General features: G+C 37.5%; 1 protein-coding gene across 1 annotated transcript; it reads right to left on the bottom strand.

The window, feature by feature from the left end:
- Positions 1–1,371: 1,371 nt before the first annotated feature.
- LOC133533838 (zinc finger protein 658B-like) lies at positions 1,372–2,860 on the bottom strand. The gene has a single exon (XM_061872896.1). It carries the CDS (start codon positions 2,785–2,787, stop codon positions 1,522–1,524), a length of 1,266 nt encoding a protein of 421 aa, XP_061728880.1. The 5' UTR covers positions 2,788–2,860; the 3' UTR covers positions 1,372–1,521.
- Positions 2,861–17,659: the final 14,799 nt, after the last annotated feature.

Below are 17,659 nucleotides of genomic sequence, written 5' to 3' on the forward strand. Positions count from 1 at the left end.
ATAGTTACTAGATCTCGTTCAAACCAATTTTCGGTGGAAGTTTGCATTTTTTTTTTGATTTTTCATTCTGTTATTTTAGAAGTTACGGGGGGGGGGGACACATTTTACCACTTTGGAAGTGTCTCTCGCGCAAACTATTCAGTTTAGAAAAAAATTATATTCTAATATAACCTAAACCTCAATATCATTTTTGAAGACCTATCCATAGATACCCCACACGTATGGGTTGGATGAAAAAAGATTTTTTGAGTTTCAGTTCTAAGTATGGGGAACCCCCAAAATTTATGGTTTTTTTTTTTTTTTGTGTAAAAATCTTAATGCGGTTCATAAAATACATCTACTTACCAAGTTTGAACAGTATAGCTCTTATAGCTTCGGAAAAAAGTGGCTGTGACATAATCGGACAGACAGACGGACATGACGAATCTATAAGGGTTCCGTTTTTTTCCATTTGGCTACGGAATCCTAAAAAGACCAATCACGTCCCGCCGCGCTCCCATAAAAAAGAGTAAACGGGTGCGGGCCGCGGGGCGCGGGGTCGCGCGGAGTCGCGCGTTTACCTATTTTGTACTACAGTTTTGTCTACTGAGATACTTACCAATTTCATTAATTATTTTGGTTTTATAGTAAAAAGTCTTTTTTTAGATGACTCGTAGAAAAAGCCTTATTTAGTCAAATCAGCAAGCTTCCTTGCCTAAACACGGTGCTCGACTGGAAAGCTCTCTATTATATCACGATTGTATAAAATACTAATATCGGTGGAAGTAGGTATCAAAAAGGTTGAACTCATCTTCTTTGGGCACATTTTGAACCCCCGATGCAAAAAGTGGGAAAATAAAATATATTTTTACCATATTTTAATTTTATTATAAAATAGTACATTTTTAACCAAATTAATGTGCTAACCTTCCAAAAATTTACTTGCATTTTGTCTAAATCATTTGCAAGCAACAAATGCTCAAAAAAAATCTGCAGGTAATTTTGATCTGATTATGGCATGATAGTGAACTAGAGCTAAAAAATAACATTGTTTTATCTAATTCTGTCAGCAGCAGTTACTACGTGGGCAAGGTTGAAAATGTCCTGAGCATAAATTTATTGTTAAGACAGTAGGAGCATGCTCAGCTCACGTTGATCATCTGATCTGCTTATAGCTACTTCGGGTAGCAGTATTATACATTAAAAGTAAATTCATATCATAGTAGTAGCTACAGTGAGTGAAAAACTATATAACATAATTAAGCTAAACAAATACAATAGAATAGTACGGAAGAAATAAGATTGATACTATTGTATAAGTATCTTCCTATTGAATGAACTCAAACAGCCTTGTTGGTGGCAAGGAGTCAAAAAAATAAACCAGCTTTAGTATTTTGTTTAAAATACTATTATTTTGTTACCATTGTTGCACTTTCCAATAAGTTTTTGATTGACAAATAGTTACCTAGTAACAAGACACATAAGGTATTCAATCATTTGATTAAAACCTGCACATATCTGATTTGGTAAGTGCAGCATAATTTATTCTGGGAAGTCCCCCTTCCCTTTATTAATCCTAATTACCTTGCCTTGCAAGTCTCTTGGCACTCCATGTCTTTCTGTTAAATGCCGCCTGACAGTAGCAGCCTTAGCATAGGTTGCTCCACATTTATTACACAAGTACACATACATCCTCTCGTGAACATTATTACAATGTGCTAACATTTCACTCCGTAGATAAAATTTACGGGGACATAAACTACATTGAATAGTTTTCTCATTATGGTAGATGAGATGCTTCTTCCATACAAATCTTCTTCGGAATGTTAAGCCACACTTCTCACAAGTGTATGGACGCTCACCAGTGTGTATCCTTTCATGCTCAGTTAGACTAAATTTTCGTGGAGCTTTGTATGGGCACTGCCGACACTGTAGGTATGGTCCAGTACCATGGACAGCCACTTGATGTACTTGTAGCTCAGTAAGCACTGGAAATCCCTTGCCACAATGTTCACAGACAAATCTACACCCATTGTGTCTCTGCATGTGATTATCATATGAATGCTTGTTAGCCAAGACTCTATGGCAAACATTACAATTAAATGAGTCTATGCTTTGAAGTTGCATTTGATGTCTTCGAGCGAGTTTTTTATGCCGCTTGAAGGTTTGCTTTTTAAAACATTTCTTAAATTCTATTGATGATATATCTGTAGATGAGCCTATTAGTTTTTCAATACGATCCAGAATGACGTCGGCCTCGTCTTGTGATTGGGTAGGTTTTTCATCGGAATGAGATAGATTAGGAGTATATTCATCTGAATTATCTGGAAAATTATCACTGAAACTTTCTCGAGACACAGGTATTTCTACATCCAAATTATCTATTCCAGCGATGTTTTGCATGAATACCTTGGGTTTTACTTCACATTTCATGTTAGAACTTGAACATCCTCGCAGATCTTCGTTAGTAAAATAACTTTTAAACATTACATATTCGACAACTTTCGTTTTGATTTCCGTCTCAGAAAAACACTGATTTGCCAACTTTTTAAGCTGTTTATCACTTGTTTCGCACTTTAGTTTAAAAGAAATAGCTTTTTTTAGGCAAAATAAACAGTCATTGCACATCAAAGTAGGAAAAACATTGTTCGATTGGATGATAACACTTGTGAAGGCTAGAATAGCTTTGCCAAAGCAACTTAAGCCGTCAACGCTGGTAAAATCTAATAAGGAAACCATGTTCTGTTCATTACTTTGTTTTAAACACACACGACATACGTTTTTGTATATATTCTCATACTCTTCCATGGTTTCCGAAATAAAGTGAACATAGAAAATACACAAATATTTATTAAACTGTCACTGTCCTCACTGTCACTAGTGTCAATGTCAAACATGACTTTTTAATTATGGAACTTGGGTCCGAAATAGATTTCTACTTTCAAAGGTAAAAACAATGCAGTACAAACTAGTCGGAAAGTCTGACCAAGATAATTTCGCATAGCATGTGCTGATAATGTGCAAAAATGTAATCATAAACGGCTCACTTTTATGAAAATATTTAGTTTAAAATGACAATTGACACTACACTTTGTTCTATCAAAATCGGTGTACAGTTAAAGCCTCTACATATCTTCCAACAAATCGCATGCGATTTGTGATAAATGTATCACAAATCGCATGCGATACATGCTGTCATTTTCCTTTGTTATATGAACATTTTTATAGGAAAATAAACACAGGTAAACATAGGTTTTGACTGGGCAATTGATTTCGTTAAACTTTGTTTTTTATTGTTTTGTTTATAAGTTCAGGCACATTAATAAAATGTCTGTTCGATCGGTGGAAAGTGGTCCACAGTACACACACAGCATACAGGTTTGCTCAATGCTCTAAAGAAGTTAAAGTCACTTTATTCAGAGCCTACTGTACTAGTTTTTACACAAGCAACCTGTGGGCAGACTATACGTTTAAACGGTACAATGCTCTGCGCGTTCAATATAACAACGCGTACAGGGTGCTGATGGGGTTGTCTAGATTCTGTAGCGCGTCAGGGATGTTCGCAGAAGCACGGGTAGACTGCTTTTACACCACGATGCGCAAGCGAGCCACATCCCTGGTGCGCAGAGTACAGGCCAGCTCCAACAGCATCCTGACAATGCTTGCGGATAGGGTTGATGGCCTATATTTAAATAACTACCTACTGCATGACTCATGTGCGCAGGAATAAGTGAGTACCTAGGCGGATTTTCTTGAATCCGCTTATTTATTTATTTATAAGAAGCATAAGTATAGTATATAGTTTGCTATAATTAAATACATATGAATATATTAACAATAGCGTTAAGATAAAAATTGTCACTAACACATAATGATCCAAGTTGGTCGTGAATAAATAATTTGTTATTATTATTTGTATATCTCTTACAAATTCTCGGGACCATGGGGTCCCGGGCATTTGGAAGGCGTGCGTGGGGCCGAAGCCAACACGTAGTTATTAAAAGGTGTTTAATAAGACAATTAACTCTAAAATTAATGTGACATCAACCGACGATTATCCCTGTTCACACTATAGCAGTGCACCCAAGGACAAGCCCCGGTTAGTGTAGGACTATTATAAGAAAAAGGTACAAAAAGAAACCGGGCTATTGGGTTGAGTTGCTAGTGGACTGGTAACCGAGACTATGGAGGTGACTATGGCACCTGCCCTGATCATATGTTGAAAAACACGAAAAATGGACAGGTGGTGACTCGCCAACTCACAATATGGGTCCCCGAAAACGGCCGCTCGCACAGAGCGACAAGGAGACAACATTACGTGAGCGGCTCAGGGTGCGGAGAGGTGTGCGCCGCTTTCTACCCAGTGGCTGTCAGCAGCCACTGTGCCAACTCGCATCTTATGCATATTTCACTTCCACCCTGCGAGCATATAGCTCTGACACCCCACTCTGGACGGCCGGTAAAGGCAAGCCAGAGGTGAGATTCCTGCGGCCCCTGCTCAGTGTTCACTCCAGCCGGCCAATGAAGGCTAGTCGGAGAGAGGGGCATGACCGACTCTCGGGGGTATGGAACCCAAGGGACGTCACTTCACATTCAGCTCGCCACAAGCTGCCCTGGGGTCTTATTATTATTATTATAGTACGTCCGTCGAGGACGTAGTTATAATAGAGAAAGCCATACCAAGGTCGCGGTTTGGTCCACCCGTCTGACTTGTCAGCATATCAAAAACCATAAAATAGCACTGGCACGACCACAAATCCTACGGCTCTTCTCTTTCCGCAAAGACTCTACTAAACGTATAAACATATAGAAGTATATTTTCAAAATATCCTCCTTTTATATCAATAACTGCTAAATTGTGTTTTTATTAATTGTTAATATCATTCGTCTGTCCGATATCGATTGAAATCGATTATGTATATATGTTGTATACCTATATAAGATAGAGAGAGAGAGAGAGAGTTATGTACGATTAACAATGTGAAAAGTCATATCGATAAACTATCGACATTTCGTACAATTTTAAAGGATTCACTATACCTAAAATTAACAAGAAACTCTTTTATTCTTTATCGTGGTTATCAGGTCACGCGATTTTATCGTCACGATATAGCTTAAGAGGAATTCCTAGTTGCGATTTTTCCAAACAAACGCTCTCGGCTGTTTCCTCTCTGGATTTTTAACCTAGAGCAATGATTTTTTTCAAATAAGATCAATATCATCAATATCTGTGCCGCTATGTTTTGCTTTTTTGGATTATTTAAGTTTGAAGAAACTAAGTGCCTCGAAAATTTTGTAAGGTAATTTTAAGTATTCAGCTACTAAGGTAAACTTGCTATACCCTACTTAAGGTCCATGTTGTGACAATTTAATTTAAGATAACATCTGTTTGTACCATGGAATGCAATAAATAAATGAAATGAAATGAACATCGCAAAACGGTTCAATTGGATTGGCAGCAAAAAAAGGCACAGTATTCAAATATGACAACAAATATACAAAAAATCAAAACATAGCAGCATAGATTATTTCTTCTTCTTGCAGTTTCCATAATTTCATAACGATTGTCGAGAGCAAAACCTCGATTTTTGAGTTTTTTGCGTGGGAATTTTAGTCCGAGCTGCAGTTGTCCTCATCGCACGCAAGTACTCCCGCCCACCGCAGCGCGACAGAAACATAGCTTCAAAAATTCGAGATTTGATAAGTTGCTCAGCTAGGAATTGCTCTTAAAACGAAGAGAAAGTTCTTATTTTTAATTACAATATATAAATAACTATAATACGTTTTCTGCAAGAATTGATTTATTTTATGATATTAAAAAATATGTATTATCCATTAGCATATATATTATTATGATGTTTATTTTTAGTGAAGATCTCGAAGCTTGTATAATCACTATACCGTTCCGGTGTATAGCGCTTCTCGATATATAACATGATTAAAATCAACCAGTCCACATCCCGAAAAACCTATACCTACACATTTTTACGCAAACATACAAAGCAGTGTAACCTAAGCACCAAAATGGCTACGGCTTGAGTATTCAAATTTGTATTCAGAACAGACAACGTGGGGGGGCCTTGGTAGAACGAACAACACTAGTCACTAAATTTGACAGACGAATGATAAATGGCCTGTACTACGAAGTCGAAGCGATGCGCGACAGTATCGCTTGTTCCGATATTCATCGTCACTTAACAGACAACATCAGATCAAACGCTCAAAGCAAACGCAGCATGTAATGTAAATATAGTTTTGTAACGTTAATTTAAATTTACTTAGGTATAATATTGGAATCACAACTTGGAATAGTTAAAAATAGTTTAAAAATGTATTTATGCATAATATAATGTGTTAAATTACTTAGTTGTGGTAGGAAATATGTCCTTGCCTTTACGTGCTCGCAATTTTTGGCCTGTTGCAGTTAATTATAAAAAATTGTTTTGCACATTTTGTAAAAAAAGGAAAATTATATAAACCTAGTTTTTCATTGTGTCAATAACATACTAAAAAAACATGGAGAATGGAAAAGATTTATAAGTCAAATAAAAAAAAAGTTTTCTCTTTTTGTATGGACGATCACGTGGTATACTTCCCTCTTAAATGTCATAATACAGGACAGCTACTAGTTGAGTATCTATATTCTGTTTTTTTGTTATGTAGACTAAAATGACATTTCATGTGGTACTAAGAAATGTCATGTCTTACATATGAAATGTCATTTTAGTCTACGGAATAAAAAAAACAGACCTTAAAACCTGAAAGCCAATAAAATTTAGCCCAAACAAGTAATACAATTGAGTTCCTACTTACATGCAAACCCACAAGTACAGTTTTATAACTGTCGTTTAAACATCGTCGTCGACGGTAACTGTGGTTTAAGCATACGGCAATAAAAGTGTGTTAAACAAGCAACAGGGGAAGCTTCGCACAGAGTACATATACAGCTTTGCGTATCCTTCAGATTTAGAAGAAACGTCCAGTTCCAATCGCTTTCTAATATTTGACCGTGACCGCTTTTACGCGCGCTCTATTACACTGATGGGGATTCACACGGCACTTTTGGCCACCAAACACTAGCGGCATTTGAGCGTCGGCGTCTATTCAGCGCTGTAGAAAATGGCGTCGCTGTGCAGGACCCGGGTAGGTACGTCCTTAAATTACGTCCACAAGAGAGGTATGGGCACTGTGAATGTCATCTTGCTTTGTGTGGTAGGGCCCAGCGCAGCGAATGTCATTCCAGATCTAGAGCAGAGCCCAACTGGGGAAGTACCTCCACCTTACAGAAAACCGCAGCCAAATAACACTAGACCCTACTCATTGTATTGTGTTCCTGCCACTGAGGTTGCGTAGCGATAGCAACAGCTTTAGAAGTTGTTGGATCTGGATGCCACATTACGCTGGTTCACCCGATAACTCGTCTCCTCAACCCCTAATCTAATATAAAAAAAAACAACGGGTTACACTCCGGAAGTGCCGGCAAAAGTAAAAACTTGAATATTAATGCTGTGCATTTTTGATATTTTGGAATGGTTAGGGAATAATTTTGCACGAATGTAGTTATACTTAAAAGTACTATCGTTTATGTGGTAAAATACAATATTCATTGCAAGCGCCCTGCGCCACCTAATCGAAACTGCAGGCGCAGGCATACATTTTCGCCGCGCGGTAGAAAGAGAGGGGGATACTTCCTCTCTTCAATGACATTGTAATTGTAACAGTTTTTCGATCAGGTCACGTGTCCGTCTTACGAATTTTCAATCTGACGAATCTGTCGGTCACATGACCTGTCGCGAGCTTAACATTTTTTCCCCATCACAAAAAGTGCACAGCGCCGCTAAAGAAGTTTTCACTTCAAAAATTCGACCACTGGTGCTGTTCTGTGAAAATAATATTTAAATAATTGAATTGAATTGAAAACTTTATTTTAGATACATTTAGTATCCATACCTTGGTTATTAACAGTATAACAAAACATTAAAAATAATGCTAGTATTACTTAAGGCTAAAACAAAAACTACAAATAATTTCCTATCCTAACTGCCCAGTCTAGATTGCCCGCTATCACCGGACATGTAATTTCTTCCAGTGGTGCTGGAACGGACAATCTAGCCTGCTGGCCTCCACGCGTAAGACGCTGTTGGAACTGGCGTACACGCGTCGCATCAGGGATGCCGCACGTTTACGCATAATGGCGTGAAAGCCATCTGTCCTGGATTCCGTGAACATACCTAAAGCACTGCAGTTAACGCGGCAGCCTCATCAGTATCCTAAATGCGTTGTTGTATTACAATGCCGTGCTAAGGCTACACCCTTAGTGTATTAAGGGTACTAATAGAATATCTCACCCACAGGCTGCACGTGTAGAAACTCTGACAGTAGGCCTTAAAAAGAGTGACCTTAACCTGTTTCGTGCATTGTGAAAACTGCAGGCGAGCATATTACAGCAAACGGCCATGGTTCTCCTCTCTAACTATATATATATATATATATCCACGCCGTCTGACAGGTCTTCAGTAATGGGTGCGAAGCTTGTCGAAAATAATGGATATTTGCTTTCTTATTCGTATGTCTGTGTTACTTACTTGTTATTTCTGTGTATTATACAATCGGATCTGTAACTCTATTTTATAGGCCAAAAAATAAATAAAAATCTCATGCTTTCAGAATGTGCTCTCGTGTGTTTACATAAATTTCATTTCGTGATTGATGTAAAGCAATTCTACTCGTATTATAGGAAACTGTAGCCTATTAAACAAGTGAATTCTCTGTATGTTTTATCTGTATTCGCTGTAGAGCGGCGTAACCACCGCGCATTATTCAACGTGTGAACGACTTTTACGCTCCCGGGGGCGCGTGTGGACTATTTCTATTGAGCTGATAATACGAATATAAAATATGGTTATGATATGAGAATTTTGTGAATAATAGAGTGTATATATACCGTTGCTTTTGATGTTTTACTGACATCGTTTTATTTCTTAACAATCTTATTTAAAAATGTAGTTAGGTAGAGTTTTGTAGACAAGGTATTTATGCAGTGATTTAACGGTACTACAAGTACAGGCTGGGGCGGCGCAACATATGTTATGTATGTTTAATTAAAACTGGATTATTCTGATTGAAATAACAAGAGGCCAATCCGCGATTTTTTTTCGATGTTTTGACTTTTTTCTATTTTTTGATGATTGTAAAAATAAGAAGCTAAAAACAGTTTCCATTAAATTTTTGGAATGCTCCTTACACTTATAATTAAAAAATCGAATAAAATCAAACGTCCCCTACATGGCCGTGGTTGATATACAACAAATTATGTCAAAATATTTTCAATTATGTTAATATCCCGAGAGGAAAATGAGGACTACGTTTGTATGAAAGGGCGATTTCGCGCGGGTCCTCCACTTTCGTCTTAATTAGATCCATATACGTAGATTTACATACGTAGGAGGTACTCGCACACACACTCAAGGATAGGCATAATAACTACTCTATAATAACTACATTATAATAACTAGGTACATTACAATACAGCGAAGCGAAAAAAGCAGGAGAAAGAAATAAACGAAAAAAAAACAAGACAAGAAAGTACCTATGTACATATGTTTATTTGTAATCGATATACTTGTCCATTGCTTATATTTATCGAATGAAATTCAACCACGTGTCTGTAAATATGTTGATAATTAAACAACAAACTAGGAAGAAGTTTAAACTGCTCTGTGTATTTCTACACAAAGCCCCTAACGTCATACGTTTTTCTGAATTGCCAAAAGAGCTGATGCGAACTACCTGACGATGTCTAGAGCCGTGAGCCAAGGTCATAGAATTTTCTTCTTTAGACATCTCTATTAGAGAGCTTAATTTATTATAGCGTTGAAGGCAAATATAAAATAAATATGTTTTTATACAGCTGGTGTGACGAAGTGGGTTCATAAGTTAGGTGCATTATTTACTATAGGTACCTAACTGCTATTAAGACATCATCAGCTTTCAATTGGCCAGAGGCCAGTATGCCCAGTATAGTTGACGAAATATAAAGTGAGCCGATCTTGTTCACTTGTTCGAGAGATCGGTTCACATTATATTTCGTCAACCTTAAAAGAGTAGCCGGCAGCGTTGCCAGGCGTTCGATAAATTATCCTACACGCACGAGATTTTTTGCCCTTGGACGATGCCACCCAAAAAGTCTAGTTTTTAAGCAGAATATTGACACTTTCCTTTAGAAATAGGCTACAATTAGCACCTTTTGGGTGTTCGGCTCCTTCAGTATACCATTACTTCAAAGATGTCGAAATTTCCTGTAAACCGTTTGGGTCTATCACAAAAATACATAAATATAAAACTAATTTTTGCGTAATTTAGATGGGATTTCGTTGTCGTTGATTACTTATACCGGGTGTTTCCTGTAACACGAGCAAATAATTAAACCATATACTTATTGAAATGTTGTTCAGTTTGAGGAGTACAACCTACAATTTAATTTATTGCTCCTGTTACAGGAAACATCCAGTATACATTGGACATATAGGCTTATATTGCAAGAAATTTTGTGAGTACCTAGTGCCTTTTTGATAGGCGTACGATATTTCTTTCATCGGTACGATAATTTTGACACTCCGGCCTGTCAGTATGCCAGTAAGCTTCCTTAACTGATCTATTAAAAAAATACCCGACGTATGTAGGTATATAATTCCAGTGTTAATCACAAGCGTGCACTCGTATACTAAAAGAGTTCCCACGCTGCACTGTCCCTGTCTGTGCGAATCGGTGACTTCGCTTATAATGTTAACCTTTAAATCGCTTCTCAGACATGTAGGCAAGTTTCCTAAAGAGGGTTGTTATTTGTAATTAACAAAGCCAGTAGTTACATACATGTACTTAATTTTAGCAAACACGTTTTCTCTCGCACAATAATGTACTAAATCAAAATCTAGGTCAATGCAATGTATACCTTAATCAATTTCAACTTAGGTCCAGAGTCACATGGGCTAGCTAACTATGTGAGCTTGCTCGTGTTTTGGGATAGTGTGTATCTGTCACTTTACGGGGTCTAACAATATTATACGGACAGAGTATCGGCCATAGCTCTGGCTATTTGCCAGACACAACATAAACTATGACGAGCGTATAAGGCTATTAGTGACCGTACAAGCTAATGATATTGGTGGTTCACATTCGATAATATATTATTGTTTGTTTTTACGGCTGAGATTTTCCTCTCTATTGTATGACATGCATGACATAATATAAGAGGGGAGAGTAATCTAAGCACAAAATAATTTTTAAGAAAAAAAAAACCGACTTCAATGAGGGAGATCGGTGAAAGAACGATTATTGTTGTTTTTGGATTTCATACAATGAAATTAAAAAGACAGTGTCCTACGCCTAATTATGTAGAAAAGGAGAAGTAACATGTTTATTTTTCACTGCACCCACCTTGACACACTTCAGATTTGCCCTATGGTTGACTGGTAAGATACCCGCAATAGGGTATTCGACTGTATTTAAGATAAATTATTTCACACCATGTATGAAATAAAGCACCAGATAATTATAAAAAAAAACTAAATAGGATAGAAATATAAAAATGTGCCTTGAAATCTAAATGCGTGACAAACATGCAAAGAGAACAAATTGCCAAACGTGAACTATGCATCGTTGAAGAGTTCCATTGTGTTCATCATCAGCAGTTCCACTTCATGAAATGTCACTTCTACAAATGTAAATACTTGATTTTGTAAGGGGTTTTGACTAAATTAATTTAATAGGTAATAATTTGAGGGTAATCTTAAAATCAGTTGAAAATTAGCTGTCAGTTATGGCAGGTTGGTGGGACAGGAAGTGAGAGCATGGCGGGCATTTCTGGTGTTAGCGGCCGTACGGGTCTGACGCTTGGCACAAGCGAACGGTGTTCAGTCAAAGTTATAATTATAATAGAGAATACTTGTAGTACCTACAGCGTAATAGTGATCAATAAATTATATAATCTGTCATATCGTGGAGTTGTACTACAGATCAGACGTGGTAAGTACATGCCCACACATCTTTTGTTCAGTGTCTTGATTGATTTAAGTATGTACAGCGTGTGTGTATGTGTATAGTGTTCAAGAATATTAATTGTTTCACCTATAAACGTTATTACTACATGCGCGTGCAAAGTTAAAGCTATGTATAATTTGAAAATAATTTGACTTATAGTCGTTATTGCTGTGCGTTTTCTTTTGTAGTCTTAACGGTATAATTTTTAAATCATAAAAGGTACAAAAGGTTAAAAGGTTATTAGGTTATAAGGTTAAAAGGTTAAACGGTTAAAAGGTTAAACGGTTAAACGGTTAAAAACTTCAAAGAAATTATCGAAAACTTTGCATTTATCAATTAACTCCTTTGTATTATTACTTTGTACTATTACATTTGTATTAAAATAATAATAATTCAGTGATTATACCAAATTGAATTCGATAAAATTACGCAATTTTTCATAAATGTTTTCTTATGACGTTATCAATCACGCAAAATTATCGTCCGTAAGCCGACTTTACAGACAACAATTTTTTTTATTTTATATTTTTACTTAAGAATCACACACTTTATTTAAGTTATTGAATGCTATATCAACCACGTGGTAAGGATTTGAAGGATGAAAGATTTTCTTTTCAGCAAATATATATATGTATTAAGCGTAGAGAAAGTAGGGTTGAGTTTAGTTTTACGAGAATAATAATGCATCGACCGCTGTACACATGTGCTCAATTTTATTCCGTGCAGAGTGATATGATAAATGATGAGTAACAAATACTAATGTTTCTCAATAAATATGTATAAATTAACTATGTGAAACTGAGACATGTTATTGTTTACGAGTTCCAGAATATGAGTGACAAGGAGCCAGACCGTAAGAGGCGCTTACGCACGCTTAGCGATCGGCGCGAAAGCGGAATGAGAGAGGACAATCGCACCACCCGGAAAAGCCGAACTCCTGAAAGACGAGGGCATTCTCGCGGAAGTCGTACGCGTAACCGAAGCCGCAGTCCAATTCGGAGTGACAATCGAAGTAGTCGACGCAGCCGAAGTTATACCAGATGCAGCGGGCCTAATGGTAATCGCACTCGTCATAGGAGTCGCAGCCCAGATAGGCGCAGCGGAAGTCGTCGGGGAACAGGAGAGGACTTGCAACGAAAATGTGAAAAGCTGGAGCGTCTAATGGCAGAGCTACGCTCAGAGCAGCGGAGATTGCGTGGCACTACTAGTGAGATTTCCGTCGTGACAAGGCCAGGCAACCTAGGACACGGTGGTCGATCTTCGAAGCCCCGATCTACGGAGGAGCGTACACGTCACGAGGAAGAGGAGCGAAGTCGAACGCGTGCTAAAAGGTCGGCTAGCCCTGGTTTGGTCCTGGTTTTTCTGCTAAAGATGTAGGTAGTATTTTAAACTCGATCGTCTCAGCCGCAGTCTGGCTCATTCGATAATAACAGCGGCAAATTATACCATAAAAATATTCTACCAGAGTTTGACCCGTCTGTAAAGACGCAAACTATAGACACCTGGCTTAAGAAGGTCAATGAATGTGCCACCGTCTGCGGCTGAGACGACAAAACGATAGTACATTTTTCTGTGTAAAAGCTTCAAAGATTGGCCAAAACCTGATACGATCGCTTGCAAACCATTCTGTTCACTTAGACAGAGTGGAAGGATGAGCTTAGAGAGGCATTCCCGTATGAACAGAATTATGGCTAATCCCTTGAAAATATGCTCAGGTGTAAAGGTAAGTTCAATGAACCTATCAAAGTTTACTATTGCGAGAAAATTGCTCTCCTGAACCGATGTGGTATTGAGGGTAAAAGGTAAACATGCGGTGGACTGCATAATACACGGATTAAATGATAGAACTATGAGATCTGCAGCCAATGCAATTCGATGCTAACAACCCGACCAATTGCTACAGTTTCTACTTACAAATAAAGACATTTCTCAGAGTTTTGAGCGTCCTCTATTTAAGAATAGATTGGTTGCAGATGCCAAGTTCAATAACAGTAACGTAGATCATAAAAATGGTGACAAATTTAAAATCAATAATCAAATTACTTGTTACAATTGTAAAGAGAAAGGTCACCCGTACTCGAGATTCCCTAAACCCCTATCTAAATGTGTAAATTGTAATAGGTTTGATCATGCGGCTCACAACTGTCAAACTAAACTAGGCGGCACTGAAACTAAAGACGAGATAGCTCGCAAACAGTTTTGCATTAATTCAATTGGATCAAACACAAAATTATAACTTTTGTTTAACAATACGCAATTTCCAGCTTTCATAGATTTCGGAAGTGCAGCAACCTTAATAAACAACAGAATTCGCGGCAAATTCGTTAGGGTTCGTGTCTTACAATACCCCCCTGTCCCTTTTAAAGGATTTGGTAATACGATTGTGCGAGCTTACGGAAGTGTAGTTGCTGATCTATCTGTTGACCAGCTCAGACTATGATCTTAATTCTCCGATACTGGTAGGGCAGCCGTTCACGGAACTACCCCATATAATTGTCATTAAGAACTCCCAAAATCTGATGTTCTACGATATTGGAAAAGAAATACCAGTTCCAAAGAACGTAATAGATGATGATAGGTCTGTCAGGGTTAAGGTTATGGCGTGTGTTGACATAAGTGGACCTGCTACTGTTAGAGTCGTTACTGAGCCGAGTATGGATGGAGAAATTCTCGTAAGTGGCAAAGTTGTAAGAAAACCGTGTCAACAGTATTCTATATGTGAAGATATTTGTTAAGTTAAAAATGGTCAAGCTCATTTAAATATCATACTCGTCTCAAGCCAAGTCCAACTGCTGGCCGGAATTACTTTGTATCGAGCAGTACAACCTCAAATTGTCAAGCGTATTATTTCCGATAGCAATCCGATTTCGTTGCCGGAACGGAAATAGGAGAATGTACCAGTGATGCGGACAGGCTAGAGACTTTATGATATATTGCATAAATATAGTCATTGTTCTGCGCTTGAAATGAAAGAGCTAGGTTGTACTGATGCGGCCGAAATGTCTATTGAACTAAATAGCAAGCGTCCTGTAGTTTATCGCTTAACGCACAAAGAACGCGAACAAGTCCGCAGTATGGTAAATGATATGTTAGAGTTACGGGAGAGCGTTACGGAATTTGCGAATCCAATAATGTTAGTTAGTACGCAAAAAGGATGGTAAATTGTTCATGTGTGTTGACTAAAGGTTACTTAATTCAGCGACGGTTAAAGAACGTTACCCGATGCCAGTAATCGAAAATCGCGAGACTTTCCGGACAGGCTTATTTCATCACGCTTGACCTGGCATCGGGCTACTATCAGGTCCCAATATCGGAATCATCCAAAGCACTGACGTATTGCAACGCCGGCGAGGTAGTAATGACACTTTCCGTCCGGTAGCGTTTTATACCCGACAGACTAGCCCTGAAGAAAAACATTTCCATGCTTATGAGCTGGAAACTTTGGCAGTAATATGCTCCTTAAAGAAATTTCACGTATATTTGATAGGTCAAGACTTAAAATCGTAACGGATTGTAGTGCTTTAAAGAGTACGTTTTCTAAATGAGACATTGTACCACGTGTGGCTACTCTTACAAGAATTTTAATGCCCCGCCGAATACCGCTCCGGTACCTGAATGACACACGTAGATGCTCTATCTCGAAATTCTATTCCTGATAAAGAAACACCCGACACCTTAGACTCGTACTCATACTCATAGTAATGTCTATTACTAGTCACGATTGGCTGCAAACTCTTCAATTAAGGGACACTGAGCTAAATAGGATCAGGGACATTCTTTTTTCAGATATAGATGTTGATTAGTTGAAACACATTAAGAGTCCACAATCGCAAGCCGGCTAGAGCGATTTCGCACCCCGCGCCCCGCTCCTCTCTACAATACACCGCGAGGCTCAACTCGCAAGCGCGGCCGGGCCATAGACCATATTCCGAGAAACGCGCCCGCTCGCTTTAGTTTTAGAACAATGAAACCCGTAGTGTCTAACTATGGTATAATCGTAATATCGCAATCATAATGTGTTTTGTAGTTTTTAGTTTTAAAATATATATTTTTGTAACATGTATGCTCGTTTTAAGGTATATAGGTAGGTAGGTAGGGTTTTTTCTATGGGCCACTAGTTGCCCGAAATAAAGTTTAGACTCAGATATGCCCAGTTCTAAATATGTAATATGCATAATGTGTATGCATTTAATATGCGTTAAAAACGCGAAAGCATTAAATGATATATTGTGTAAGAGCGTCCCCCGATATTTCTTTCATTATTTTTATATTTTCTATAAAATGGAAATTTGACATGGATAAACATATAAATCACGCCAAGAAAATGGTAAAATGAAATAATTAAAACGCAATTTAAATAATTCATTCATTTATTTAATTTTTGTTCTTGCTTCCAGTAGATTTGCAACACATTTCTCTTACTTGCTACAGTTGCTTTGCAGGACTGTTTTTTTTCTCGTTCCTCATCTGTTTTATCCAATTTTTTTAGAATAGTACATTACGATACAAGTGCGAAAAATAGGAAATTCGAAACGAGTGGCGATAAATTAAAACACGACCGAAGGGAGTGTTTTAAATCGACACGAGTTGCGAATTACCTATTCGCACATGTATCGTACAACGTTTTACAGTACATATGGCCCTTTAAATGTTCGACACAGTAACATAATATGCTACTTCTCGCACTAGTGCTATAAAGTAGCCCCATATGTACTGTAAAAGATTATTTTAGCTTATCTAAATCTTCTTGCAGCAAATCGGGCTTTAAGCAATTTTCGCCGTAATTTTTATCTTTATTTGGATATTTTTCAATGATAACATTTCTTCGCGGCTAACTTTTACGTCTGGAATTACTTGCTCTGTACCTCTGCATCTTAGTATTTATAAAAAATAGTTAGGTGAAATAATTTATAAGGTGTTTTAAGCCAAATACGTTATCTAAATTCCAAAATAATGGCGGCGTCTCTGCCCGCCACTCGTTAGGTGAAGTATTGGAAGTTTTTCTGTAAGATAAAACAATATAAAATAAAGTTTGTAAACTAGTACTCACTCTTATTTTACGTAATTTAAAACTTTAATATAGATAGAACGTAATAATTAACATTACCCATCATCTCTATTTTGCATAAATAACAGCGACTCCATTCTGTTCGATGCGCTCTTGTTCGCCGAATCGGCAGCCGTATGTTACGGTCAAATTTATATAGAAAGTACTTAATGTTATTATGTACCTAAATGTGTTTAATTATGTACCACACAAAACACAAATAACGAAAATATTTACAACTAGCTTAACAATTTTTCTATGTATTTACAAACGCAATAATTAATGACCAGCGAAAATTTGACACACGTCCGTCGCGCAATGAGTTTGGCGCAGTCTGTTCTAAAAATAGAAAGCGAGATAGATCTAATTGCCAGAACACGCAAAACATGAGAAGGCGACAGTAGGCGGGTGCCTCAAACTACATGGCGTAAGCGCCGAATCAGATAATTGCTGTATACAACTAAACTATAAAATTTATAAGAAAAAGCTTTTACCAGATTAAAGAACTGGTAATTACTCAACTATTAAACTAAGAATCATTTTTAAACACTCAAGGGTTTCGACGTCCCGACCAAAAACATGTAAAAAAGGGGC

The sequence above is a fragment of the Cydia pomonella genome, unplaced genomic scaffold, assembly GCF_033807575.1.
Source record: "Cydia pomonella isolate Wapato2018A unplaced genomic scaffold, ilCydPomo1 PGA_scaffold_207, whole genome shotgun sequence".
In the NCBI taxonomy this organism is placed as follows: Eukaryota; Metazoa; Arthropoda; class Insecta; order Lepidoptera; family Tortricidae; genus Cydia; species Cydia pomonella.